The 14200-nt window shown below is 44.7% G+C and overlaps 1 protein-coding gene across 1 annotated transcript; it reads left to right on the forward strand.

The window, feature by feature from the left end:
• The first annotated feature begins 484 nt into the window (after nucleotides 1–484).
• On the forward strand, nucleotides 485–9743 carry LOC115458186 (olfactory receptor 6B1-like). The gene is made up of 2 exons (XM_030188047.1): nucleotides 485–504; nucleotides 8795–9743. The coding sequence occupies exons 1-2, from the start codon at nucleotides 485–487 to the stop codon at nucleotides 9741–9743; spliced, it is 969 nt and encodes a 322-aa protein (XP_030043907.1).
• Nucleotides 9744–14200: the final 4457 nt, after the last annotated feature.

The following is a 14200-nucleotide window of genomic DNA, read 5'->3' on the forward strand; positions in this document are numbered from 1 at the left end:
ATCGGCACCTAAATTTAGGCGATGATTATAGAATGTGCTTAGTTGGCACTGATTTCAGTGCCAGTTTTTTAGGCCCCACATATAGAATCTCCTCCATTACACATTAAGGGCCCCTTTGACAAAGCGGTGATACCCATACCAGCGCTTTGCTGCGTGCCAATCCTGCACTGCTACCGGGCTACCTGCCCCCATCGCATGCCATTTCTGGTGCTGAAAAAAACAGTAATTAGGCAGCCCCGTGTGCTGCTGGGATACCATTAGGTTAGCGTGGGAGCCTTTACCCCCTCCCAAATAGATGGTGGTAAGGGCTACTCTGGGAAATGGCTTCACGGCAAGTGGTTCACTTACTGCATGCCCATTTCCTTTTTTAAAAAAAGCCTTTTACCCAGTGCAGTAAAAGGGGGCTTCGGTGTTCAGCAAATCCACATGCTACTGCAGGGCCCCTCTTACCGCATTTTTGTTAAAGGGGCCCTAAAATTTAAGTATGTCAAATCCAACAAATCAGTAATGAAAGACCAAATATAAGAGAGAAAATAATAAGTGAGAAAATGGGTATAAAAACCCCAGACTTTGGATATTTGTTATCTGCTATCGTTGTTTCAGGCCAAATCAGAGACTTTATATAGTGATATCATTTTTTTGCTTTTTTGCTTTTGGTGGAGGAGTAGCCTAGTGGTTAGTGCAGCGAACTTTGATCCTGAGGAACTGGGTTCGATTCCCACTGCAGCTCCTTGTGACTCTGGGCAAGTCACTTAAACCTCCATTGCCCCTGGTACAAAATAAGTACCTGAATATATGTAAACTGCTTTGAATGTAGTTGCAAAAACCTCAGCAAGGCGGTATATCAAGTCCCATTTCCCTTTCCCCCTTTCCCTTATGACATCACAATATCAGAAGTCAGCCAAGTATCGGGCAATCAAGCCATTGTGACATCACTGATGAGGTTGACTCTTATTGGTGGAATGAGTGGAGGAGTAGCCTAGTGGTTAGTGCAGTGGACTTTGATCCTGGGGAACCGAGTTCAATTCCCACTGCAGCTCCTTGTGACTCTGGGCAAGTCACTTAACCCTCCATTGCCCCGGGTATAAAATAAGTATCTGTATATATGTAAACCGCTTTGAATGTAGTTGGAAAATACCACAGAAAGGTGGTATATCAAGTCCCATTTCCCCTTTCCTTTATTATTATTATTATTATGATGATGATTTTTAGTGGAGTGTCTAAAAAATTATGAGGTTGCTTTACAAAAGAACATTAAACTGTCAACTCAGCATCAGTGCAGAAATGTATTTTTTTTGTTACATTTGTACCCCCTGCTTTCCCATTTATGGCAGGCTCAATGCAGCTTACATGGAGCAATGGAGGGTTAAGTGACTTGCCCAGAGTCACAAGGAGCTGCCTGTGCCTGAAGTGGGAATCAAACTCAGTTCCTCAGGACCAAAGTCCACCACCCTAACCACTAGGCCACTCCTCCACATTGAAATGTTTTGTGGTATTTTGTCTATTATAGGGGCCTTTTTATCAAAGAACAGTAAAAAGTGGCCTTAGTACACCTTTACATGGATCATTCCTGTGCTCTAAGGCCATTTTTACTGCTGGGGTAAAATGGCCAATTTTCTGAACTTTTCAATAACGGCTATGTGCTAATGTTCAAAAGCCTGATTTTTATTGCCCCTTCATCATTACCCCTTTAGTGATTGGAACATGTCAGTTTTGGTAATTGATATCTGCTATCTTTATATTTTGTCACAAAAAGAGGGAAACCAGCATACAAGAACAACCAGACAAACAAAAAAAAGCAAACACTGGGCCTTCAGGATTGGGAAAAATGTAATCCTTTATTACAATGAAGACCCGACACGGGCCGTGTTTAGGCATACAAATGCCTGCATCAGGGGTCAAAAAACTCCTATAGGTCAGCTTACGACATTGAAGGCGTTTTTCTGACCATATACGAGTTGCTTCAACAACGGGGAATATTTCCTGATTGTTCTTTTCATATCCCTGCTTACTAGTCCATAAGCTGACCTATAGGAGTTTTTTGACCCCTGATGCAGGCATTTGTATGCCGAAACACGGCCCATGTTGGGTCTTCATTGTAATAAAGGATTACATTTTTCCCAATCCTGAAGGCCCAGTGTTTGCTTTTTTTGTTTATCTTTATATTTTGCACAGTACCTGGGGGTATGCGTTTTCTTTTACTCTAGTATTGCACTATGGGGTCCTTTTATCAAGCTGCGGTAAGAATGGCCCTGCAGTAGAAGCAGTGACCGTTTTTCCTGTGTGCCAGGGACCTTTTTCCCACGGCAGGTAAAAAGCTCCTAAAAAATGGCCATGCATTAAGATTACTCTTACCACATGGCCATGCGGTGGGGAGCAGGGCCGCCGAGAGGGGGGGACAGGGGGGACAAAAGTCCCCGGGCCCGGGCCTCCAGGGGGGCCCGGCGCCGAGTCCGTGGGTGCTCGCCCCTCCGTGCGACTCCTAGGTCCCTCCTCCTCCCTCCGTCCGTCCGACTCCCAGGGCCCGCCTCCGTCCCTCCCTCCGAATTGCAAAAGCGATCTTCTTACTTCTTCGGCGGGGGTTACGGCGAGAGCAGCACGCAGACGCAGTGAAAAGCGTGCAGGCTCCCGCTTCAGCCTTCCCTCGTTGTCTGTCTCTCAGCTCTGGTCCCGCCTTTGAGGGCGGGACCACAGACAACGAGGGAAGGCTGAAGCGGGAGGCTGCACGCTTTTCCCTGCGTTCTCTTCTGCATGCTGCTCTCGCCAACCCCCAACGAAGTAAGAACAAGATCGCTTTTGCAATTCGGAGGGAGGGACTGAGGGGGGCCTTGGAATTCAGTCGGATGGACGGAAGGAGAGGGGGGCCTTGGATCTGGGAGGGAGGGAGGGAGGGAGTTTAGTAGCGCTATAGAAATGATAAGCAGTAGTAGAAGGGCCTTGGATCTCAGAGGGGGGGGGAGAAAGAAGAGATTGCTGGACAAGAGGGCAGGGCAGGGGGGAGAGAGAAGAGATTGCTGGACAAGAGGGCAGGGGGGAGAGAGAAGAGATTGCTGGACAAGAGGGCAGGGGGGAGAGAGAAGAGATTGCTGGACAAGAGGGCAGGGGGGAGAGAGAAGAGATCGCTGGACAAGAGGGCAGGGGGAGAGAGAAGAGATCGCTGGACAAGAGGGTAGGGGGAGAGAGAAGAGATTGCTGGGCAGGGCAGAGGGGAGAGGAGAACTGCTGAACATGGATGGATGATTGGAGGGGGCAGGGGAGAGAGGAAATTTACTGGATATGGTTGGATGGAGGAGAGGCCAGGAGAGAATGAGGAGTTGCTGGACATGGATAGATGGAGGGGAGGGAAGTCAGGAAGGAGATGCACATGGATGGAGGGAAGGGAAGAGAGGAGGAATGCTGAACATGGATGGAGGGGAGGGAAGACAGGAAATACATGTACATGGATGGAGGGGAGGAGAGTGAGGAGAAATGCTCAATTTAAGGGCTGGATCGGAACACTTTCAGGACAGATGCCGAAACTTGAGGAAGGAGAGGGACAGGGTTACAGATGGTAGACAGGACGCATAAGGACACAGGAGGATGGTGAGAGAAAAAATATCAAATGGAAAGAAGACACTGCATATAACAGAAGATGGGACCAAAGCAAATAGAAAAACTATGATCAGACAACAAAGGTAGAAAAAAGTATTTTATTCAGAATTTATTAATTGGAATATGTCAGCTTTTGGAAATGTGTATCTGTGATATTTTTCATGCAAGTTTCAATTTTTCTAGTATTGCTGCATGCTGAGTCTGACTTCTTGAGGTAACTTTCTAGTTCAGTATTTTGCCTTCATATTTTTTTATTTCTAGTTCCTTGTGTCATATCTGTTGCCATGTGTTTTTCATGTGTGATCAAGGTACAGTATTCTGCTAGTGTGTAGTATTTGCAGCCCTTTTTGTTTTGTTTTTCATTAGGTTGTGTACTGGTGTTTTAGAGCCCGGTGTAATTATAGTGCTGCCTTTCTACGCATAAGGTTGTAGTTCATCCTGTCCTTGGAATTAGTGCTGTTATGCTGTTATGGTTTGGTAAGGTTATGAGTGGGTTTTTGCACAAGTTTGTGTATAGTGTTTTGCAGTGGAGAGATTGTGTTTTGGCTTTACTGAGGTGGCACCAAAACATCAGAAAAGGTGTAGAGCCTAAATCATGACACACTACCTCTTGAAGGATCTACATATAGTGCAAGGGCCCGGCAGTGGGGGGGGGGGGGGGGGGGGGCCCAGGGGCGGCCTTGTCCCGGGCCCGGCCCAGTCTCTCGGCGGCCCTGGTGGGGAGCACTTACCGCCACCCATCAAGGTGGTGGTAAGGGCTCCCGCAGTAACCGGGCAGCGAAACTTCAGCCCTGTGTAGCCTGAGATAAAATCGAAAATGCTTTATCAGCACCCAGCTGCATGGAGGGAAGAAATTGAAGACTGATAAGCAGGAAGTGCAGCTAGAGGTAATAGCAGTGTTTGCAGGGCTTGCCTACTTCCAGACTTTAAATATATTTTATATACCCCATGGAAAGGGGGAAGAAATGAACAGGTTTCACTGAACTTTCTATGGCACCTCTCAACTCCTCCTTCAGACCTGGGAAATCTTTTTTTTTTTAGACCGTTTATCGCAGTGCCGTAGCGAGGGTGCCTGACACCCGGGGTGGGTCGCCGCTGCGCACCCCCCCCCCCACTGGGTGCAGGGCACGGCGCCCCCCCTCCGGAGCGCACCCCCCCCCCGAAACGCACCCTACCTTGCAGCGGGGAGCAGGCGGGAGGGCCGATCCGCCCCCAGTGCACGTCACTGGGAGCTGCGTCGGCTCTGCTGCTTCCCTGCTTTCTGTGCCCCGGGGCAGAAAGAGCAGAGAACCAGCGAGCCGACACCCCCCCCCAGCGCGTGCACCCATGGCGGACTGCCCCACCGCCCCCCCTTCCTACGCCACTGGTTTATCGTGCTCTTCATTTTTTTTTCTTTCCCTTCAGCAATACACATTTTCATGTCTCCACTTGGTATGTATGGCTGTTTTACGTTTTACATTCTATGTTCAGTTGTGTTTTTTTTATTTTATTTCTCATTAGATGCCTTTTACTCCATACATTAAGAGCCATTTCATGCCCACTGTTCATTTTTTCTGGTGATTTTTTTTTTGGGGCTACAATTCCACAGGTTTGTTTTCCTTTATATGCAACTGTCACTCCTAAATATTTGTGTATGGTTTTTCCACTTTTTTTTATAGTACTCGTGTAGCTCTTGCTCATGATCTTTCCTGCAAAGATTGAACCTCAAGAGTTCATTAAAATATTTACTGCAACTTTTTTTTTTTACTGTTTCATTTTAGTTACATTTGTACCCCACACGTTCCCACTCATGGCAGGCTCAATGTGGCTTTAATGGGGCAATGGAGGGTTAAGTGACTTGCTCAGAGTCACAAGGAGCTGCCTGTGCCTGAAGTGGGAATCAAACTCAGTTCGTCAGGACCAAAGTCCACCACCCTAACCACTAGGCCACTCCTCCACTTGAGGTTCTACATGGAATGTTGCTATTCCACTAGAAGTCTGCCCTTGCAGATCACCAATGTGGCCGCACAGGCTTCTGCTTCTGTGAGTCTGACGTCCTGCAGGACGTCAGACTCACAGAAACAGAAGCCTGCGCAGCCTTCTACATGGAATGTTGCTAGTGGAATAGCAACATTCCATGTAGAATCTCCAATAGTATCTATTTTATTTTTGTTACATTTGTACCCCGCACTTTCCGACTCATGGCAGGCTCAATGTGGCTTACATGTGGCAATGGAGGGTTAAATGACTTGCCCAGAGTCACAAGGAGCTGCCTGTGCCTGAAGTGGGAATTGAACTCAGTTCCCTAGGACCAGAGTCCACCACCCTAACCACTAGACCACTCCTCCACTCATTCATAATGATACTAATTTTCTGGCAATTTAAGAAACTATTAAAAAGTTTTTTGTTCAAGTCTTCTTTTTTGATATGTAATCCAGTTTTGGAAATTATAACAGAATAATCTTATGTTATGTTTTTGTTACCTGAAGATGTTTGCTGTTTTACATTGGTATGTATGTTTTTATGGAAACCACCTAGTTTATAGGTGGGTTTGAAGTATTTAAAATCCTAAATAATAAAACGCACCTCCAACATTCTGAAGCTGACTGCATGGCTGAGGCATTCCTGCTCTCTGTATCCATCTCCTGAATTGACATCACTTACTTCCGGGTTCGTCACAAGCAGAAGTAACCAACCACATGAGGTTTCTCGGCTTCGGAATGTTGGAGGTACATTCTATTAAATAGGATTGGTCAGTTCCTTGAAGCACAGCCAGAGCTCAGCGTCCTGCACAGTAACGCTCAGACACCAGAGAGAGGGAGGGAGGGGTGGCCTGACACCAGAGAGGGGGGGGGGGGAGGTGAGGTATCTCTGTCACACACACACACACTCTCTCACACACACTCTCTCTCTCACAATGTCTTTCTCTCTCTCTCACTCTCACACACTGTCTCTCACACACTCTATGTCTCACACTGTATCACATTCACTCTCTATGTGTCACACAGAGGGGCATAATCGAACGGAAACGCCTATCTCCATGGGCGTTTATCTCCGAGAACGGGTCCGTGAAGGGGCGGGGCGGATCGTATTTTTTAAAAGAAAAATACGCCCATGTTTTATTCGTCAAGGTGTGAGCTGGGCGTTTTTGCTTTTCAGCGATAATGGAATATGAAATCGCCCAGCTCAAAAACGAATAAATCCAAGGCATTTGTTCATGGGAGGGGCCAGGATTCATAGTGCACTGGTCCCCCTCACATGCCAGGACACCAACCGGGCACCTTAGGGGGCACTTTTACAAAAACCAAATAAAAGGTAAAAGAGCTCCCAGGTGCATAGCACCCTTCCCTTGGGTGTTGAGCCCCCCAAATCCCCCTCAAAACCCACTGCCCACAAGTCTACATCATTACTATAGCCCTAAGAGGTGAAGGGGGGCACCTACATGTGGGTACAGTGGGTTTGGGGGGGTTGGACGACTAGTAGCATTAAGCAGCACAATTGTAACAGGTAGGGGGGGGGATGGGCCTGGGTCCACCTGCCTGACGTCCACTGCACCCCCTAACAACTGCTCCAGGGACCTGCATACTGCTGCTTGGGAGGAGGGTATGACATTTGAGGGTGAAAGTAAAAAGTTGTGAAACATCATTTGTTGTGGTGGGAGGGGGTTAGTGACCACTGGGGGAGACAGGGGAGGTCATCCCCGACTCCCTCTGGGGGTCATCTGGTCATTTAGGGCACTTTTGGGGGCCTTATTCGTCAAAAAACAGGGTCCAGGAAAAGTGTCCTAAATTCTAGCTCAAAACTGTTCCATTATCGGCGAAGGGCGCCCATCTCTGTTCGCCCGATAACCACGCCCCAGTTCCGCCTTCGACACGCCTTCGATACGCCCCCGTCAACTTTGTCCGCATCCGCGACGGAGTGCAGTTGAAAGCGTCCAAAGTTCGGCTTTCGATTATACCGCTTTATTTGTTTTTGTGAGAAGAACGCCCATCTCCCGATTTAGGTCGGAACTTGGGCGTTATTCTCGTTCGATTATAAGCTGGACAGTCACTCACATACTCTCTTGGTCTCATACACTCAGTCTCACAGAGTCTGTGTCTCACACACACGCTCTCTCTCGCACACAATGTATCTGTGTGAAACACACTTTCTCACACTGTGTCTCACATACGCACTTGCACACTCTCTCTCACAGACACACTCGCACCCAGACTCACTCTCTCTCTCATACACACACACTCGCACATTCACTCTCTCTCTCACACACAGTCACTCTCACATACACTCTCTCAAACATACACACTCCGAGGAAAACCTTGCTAGCGCCCGTTTCATTTGTGTCAGAAACGGGCCTTTTTTACTAGTAAATAAATAATGTGCATTTTTGTGTTTTGATGCAGAAGTTTACTTTCTTCAGGTTGTATTTTTTCTAGCCTTATTGCATGTTATGTTTTTATCTTACTATTGTTGGAAGGTTTCATTTATTTTAGTCACAAGAATGGCACATGAGCATATTCTATAAACTATGTCTATCTTTGGCATGGGTTTCCGGTGCTAATTTTTAAGGCACCATTTATACAATTTGGACCAAAGTAACTACCAGGCTGCTCCTCAATTTCACTAAGCTAATCCTCCATATTAATTATTATATACATTCGATTGTATTTATTTTCTACTTTGTAAACTACGTTGTTTGATCTTTTGTGGCATATCAAATAAATGTTAAATATTGAAACTTCAAATGTGACCCGCTGAGTGAAAAGGTAACAAAAGTGGGGTTACAAATAACAGAGATAAAGACTTTAACAGTTTGGAGGAGTACATTTGAGCAACTTTCATTTTTGAAACTTTTATGTATTATAGGGCCATTAAGATCAAAATGTAATCAGTAACTTTCTATGGATTACAGAAATATATATGTTTGTGTGCTATTTTCCAAATGCATTTTTCAGAAAAAACATACTTATTTATTGATAAATGTTTCTCATTTTTAAAGATGTAATTAGCCCATGCCTGAGGCTGAAATTTAGCAGAGCTATGCAGTAGATATCCCTCTATCTTATGGAATAAATGAGTCACATACCCCACTTCTGGTACCTTTTTGCTCAGCAGCTCACAAATATAAATTTGCATTCTCAGACTTAATCATGAAGCAGGTTTAATATCTCTTTCTCCTCATGAACTTCAGATCCATAAAAATGAAATCTTGGCCTAATGTGAATAGAACCGAAGTCACTGAATTCATTATCCTGGGATTCCCGAGCCTTCCAGAGCTGCAGGTCTTATTATTCATCATATTCCTTGTTATTTATATTTTAACCATCATTGCTAATCTCACCATCATTACCTTAGTGAAGATTGACACCCATCTTCATACACCCATGTACTTCTTTCTGAGCAACTTGTCCTTCTTAGAGATGGGCTATGTGTCTACCACTGTGCCAAAAATGCTAGAAGGCTTCATTTCAGTCAACAATGTCATCTCATTGTTAGGCTGTATTATTCAAGCCTATATTTTTGCCGTACTTGGAGCATCTGAGAGCTTCTTCTTAGCACTGATGGCTTATGATCGTTATATGGCCATTTGCAACCCTCTACATTATACAACAGTTATGAACCATACAACATGTGTTCAGTTGGTTGTTGGAGCTTGGTTTGGTGGTTTCATTGCTGCATCTCTGCCATGTGTCTTGGTGGCTAGATTACGGTTTTGTGGTCCCAACTTCATCGATCACTTTCTGTGTGAGGCTGGCCCTTTAATAAAACTGGCCTGCTCTGATACCTTTCTCAGTGAGCTCATACTGTCTGTTTCTGCAACCACAACAACCCTTGCTTCACTTCTCTTCACCATGGGCACATATGTTTGCATTATATCCACAATACTAAGAATTCCCTCTGGCACAGGGAGAAAGAAAGCTTTCTCTACCTGTGCCTCCCACCTCATTGTGGTCACTATATTCTACACAACTGTCTTTGTGATGTATGTCAGGCCTTCGGGAGATGACCCATTCAAGAACAAAGTTGTAGCTGTCTTCTATGGCATTGTGACTCCATTCTTAAATCCCTTCATCTACAGTCTTAGAAACAAAGATGTCAAAGAAGCCTTCAAGAAAGTACTAAGGAAAAATAGAGCATTCCCCAAGAATACTGGTGCTGTCAGTGTGATACATTAAAATGCTGCATTATTATAAGAATTGAGCAGAGAGGTGTGATAGCCGTGTTAGTCCACTCTTAAAGGTTATCAATAGAAATCAAACAAAATAAAACATGGAAAAGAAAATAAGATGATACCTTTTTTATTGGACATAACTTAATACATTTCTTGATTAGCTTTCGAAGGTAACGTAAGACCTTTGAAATAAGAATGATTGAATATTTTGACACCCAACAAACAGGACTTAATAAGGATCTGGGTTTTCTAACCCATTATAAACCATAAAGCTGTATTTCTCTGTGTATTTCTCTCTTTATTACCCTCCTCTCACCTACCAACACCCATTCTGTTAGAATATCAATGAAATGCTTTGATGTCCCCATGCATACCCCCACCCTCCCACTCTGTCAGACTGTCAAAGTAATGCTTTGATGTTTCTCTTATATATACTATCTGCTACCACATTTGCTTATTTCCGATCTGACGAAGAAGGGCAACCTTCGAAAGCTAATCAAAAAATGTATTATGTCCAATAAAAAAGGTATCATCTTATTTTCTTTTCCATGTTTTATTTTGTTTGATTTCTATTGATAACCTTTAAGAGTTGAGCAGAAAGGGAAACATTTTCCATCCATCATGAAAAATTCAGTGGGAAGTGGAAATTTAGAGGTCCTTTTACTAAGAGACAGTAGGACTTACTGCAAGTTAAAAGGGCTCTCTGCAGGATATGCTGAGGCATCCAGCAGTAAATCCCTAATCAGTACATGCAAACTGTGTACTAAAAAAAAGTTTTCTTTTTCCTGGGAGGAGGCTTGTCTGGAGGTAGAAGGTGGTTGTGTCTGTACGAACCAGTTAACATATCCTCATTACCACACACTAAGGGGGGTCTTTTATGTGCTACAAAAATATTTTTATTTTTGTAGTGCAGGTATTTACCCGACGGTAATCAGGCAGTGCTACACACTGCCCAGTTACCGCCAAGTTAGCGTGGGGGCCCTTACCACCACCTCAATGGATGGCGGTAAGTGCCCCTCCCCCAAATGGCTGTGCGGCAAGTGGTTCACTTTCCGCACTTCCATTTCTTTAAAAAAAAACAGTCTTTTACCTGCTGCAGAAAAAGGCGCATCAAACACATGCACTGACGCCAGTGTAGGCCCCCTTTTGCTGCAGCTTAGTAAAAGGACCCCTAACTGATTAGCACAGGATTAGCACAATATCCCCTACCACCTTCAAAGTAGGTGTCGGTAAGTCACATGGACATGAATACAAAATAGAAAAGCAGCCAGTTTCTGGCTACGGTTAAACTGGCCTTAGTACATGGGAGAAACCTGTGTAAGGGCGCTCTAAAGCCTCTTTGGTGAAAGGACCTCTTAGAAAATATGTTGTGAATTTGATGATAAATTGGAAAAAATTGATTTTGAAAAGATACCTGAGTAACAGGTGATTTGATAAGGCATATTAAAAAGGAAGGGGTGTAAAGAATTACGGAGCCTTTTTACCAAAGTGTGATAAAATCAGGGCTTCATGCATTTTAATGTGGGACTTTCCCATATGCTACGCCCAGATTTAATGAGGCACTTTTGGGGCTTTTTCGGGGCTTTTTATTAATGCATGGTACCTGCAAAAATTAATGTGGGATCACTTAAGGTCCCTTTTACTAAGCCACGTAGGCACGTACGTACGTCCTACATGCGCCATTTTGAAGTTATCGCCTGGCTACCGCGTGGCCCGGGTGGTCATTTCATATTTTATGCGCATCTGCTATGTGTTCTGGAGATTTTTATTTTCCTGCACGTGGCGGAAACCAGGCCATAATCATCATTCTACACACATAGACAATTATTGTACATTACCGTGTGAGACTTTACCTCTAGGTCAATGGGTGGCGGTAAAGTCTCAGACCCGAAATGGACTCGCGCCAATTTTTATTTTGCCACATGTCCATTTTCGGCAAAAATTTAAAAAGACCCTTTTTCAGACACGCTGAAAAGTGGATCTGTGCATACCCAAAACATGAGCCTATGCTAGCGCAGCTCAATTTTCAGCGCACCTTAGTAAAAGGACTCCTTACTGCCTTCTATTTAGGAAGTGCTACTTGCTCACATATTAAGGGGGTCCTTTTACTAAGGCATGCTGAAAGGTGGTCCGAGCTACCTTTAGCAAGAGGGTTTACCACATGCTGCAGCCACCTTTAGAGGGGCATAATCGAATGCGGACGCCCATCTCCATGGGCGACTATCTCCGAGGACGGGTCCTTGAAGGGGCAGGACAGACTGTATTTTCGAAAAAGATGGGCGTCCATCTTTTGCTTCGATAATACGGTTTTGTGCCGGGCAAATGCATCGCATTTGGGCGGATTTGTGCTGGGCGGTATTGGTTTTCAGCGATAATGGAAACTGAAGGTGCCCAGCTCAAAAACGAACAAATCCAAGGCATTTGGTCGTGGGAGGGGCCAGGACACCAACTGGACAACCTAGGGGGCACTCGTAACAATTAAAAACAAAAATTAAAATAGCTCCCAAGTCCATAGCTCCCTTACCATGGGTGCTGAGCCCCCCCAAACCCCCCCAAAACCCACTGCCCACAACTCTACACCATTACTATAGCACTTATGGCTGAAGGGGGCACCTAGATGTGGGTACAGTGGGTTTTGGGGGCAGTTTGGAGCGCTCCCAATTAGCAGCACAAGTGTAACAGGTAGGGGCTGATGGGCCTGCGTCCACCTGCCTGAAGTCCACTGCACCTACTAACAACTGCTCCAGGGACCTGCATACTGCTGTCAGGGAGCTGGGTATGACATTTGAGGCTGGCATACAGGCTGGAAAAAAGTTTTTAAAGTTATTTTGTTTGGGTGGGAGGGGGTTAGTGACCACTGGGGGAGTAAGGGGAGGTCATCCCCGATTCCCTCCAGTGGTCATCTGGGCAGTTGGGGTACTTTTTGGGGACTTGTTCGTGAAAAAAAAGGGTAAAGCAAAAGCGGCCCAAATTCTCGCTACTGCCGCCCTTCTTTTTTCCATTATCGTCCGAGAGCGCCCATCTCTCTTCGGCCGATAAACACGCCCCAGTCCCACCTTCACCATGCCTCCAACATGCCCCCATCAACTTTGTTCGTTCCCGCGACAGACTGCAGCTGGAGGCGCCCAAAATCGGCTTTCGATTATACTGATTTGGGCGCCTATTTAGAGAAAGGCGCCCATCTCCCATTTTGGGTCGAAATATGGGCGTCTTTCTCTTTCGAAAATAAGCCTGTTAGTGTGCCAGTAAAATGGCTGAATTTTTTTTCTAATGGCCATGCAGTAATTTCTCCATTAGCTTGTAGCTATGACCACAGAAGCCCTTCCCATCATCTATTTAAGAGGTGGTAAGGGCTCCTGTGCACTATCCGATTAGTACAGGCATGCCTATTCTCTGCCCATGGGCATGCCACCCACGCTGGAAAATAAAAAATATTTTCCAGCATAGGATTAGTGCATGCTGAGTGGGAAACTACTATGGGATGCCTCAGTGCATCCCATGGAAGTACCCTTTTAGCTCACAGTAGGCCTGTGTTAGGTCTACTGCACCTTAAGAAAAGGGCTCCTAAATCTATTATCCAGTTAGTGCACAGTCATAACACGATTTCTGCAGTATCCAGTTTGCATGTGCTAACCACACATTAAGTACAATGATCCCAACATTTTGTCCCAGTTCCAACATAGCATCAGCGTTCTAAAAATTAAAGCCCCCAAAATGCAGCCAGAGAATAATGTGTAGATTAGATCTAAAAGCAATTTTTAAAAAAATTAAAAAAATCTTAAGTACTACTGAAATATCACCCTCCCCCCAAAACAGAACTGTCTATGCATCTGCTATCTAATAATTGTCTTCTTTCTTTTATTAATCATCTCTATTGATTTATTTCACTTTCTGGATTCCTTCTGCTCATTTGGACTTCCGTGTCAAGCGAAACCAAGGCTGGATTAAAGTATAATGGTATAGTGCTCACCATCATTTGTATTGTCTTGGCATTGTAAGTAGTATACTATGCCATAATGGATACTGTTGTTTGAATATGTTTACTGCTGTAATTGTCTATCGTCTATGCCTGTCTTATTCTTACTGTACATTGCCTTGGGTAAATGTCTTCAAAAAGGTTGTATATAAATCCTAGTAAACACATAAATAAATGTGTGGCTGCAAATTTAAGTACTACTACTACTATTTAACATTTCTAGAGCGCTACAAAGTGTACGCAGCGCTGTACAAACACAGAAGAAAGACAGTCCCTGCTCAAAGAGCTTACAATCTAATAGACAAAAAGTAAAGCATTTAAATTTAAAATATTTAAGCAGTCAAGCACAAGAGAACAGTCACAGAAGGACAGAAGATGTTGAAGGGTGGTCAGTGTGATTAGGTGTAACTCTGGTTGGAGTAGTGGGAGAAGGTGATAGAAGAATAGAAATGGGTGAGGTAAAGTACATAAGTACATAAGGTAAA

This window comes from Microcaecilia unicolor, chromosome 14, assembly GCF_901765095.1.
Source record: "Microcaecilia unicolor chromosome 14, aMicUni1.1, whole genome shotgun sequence".
Taxonomy (NCBI): domain Eukaryota; kingdom Metazoa; phylum Chordata; class Amphibia; order Gymnophiona; family Siphonopidae; genus Microcaecilia; species Microcaecilia unicolor.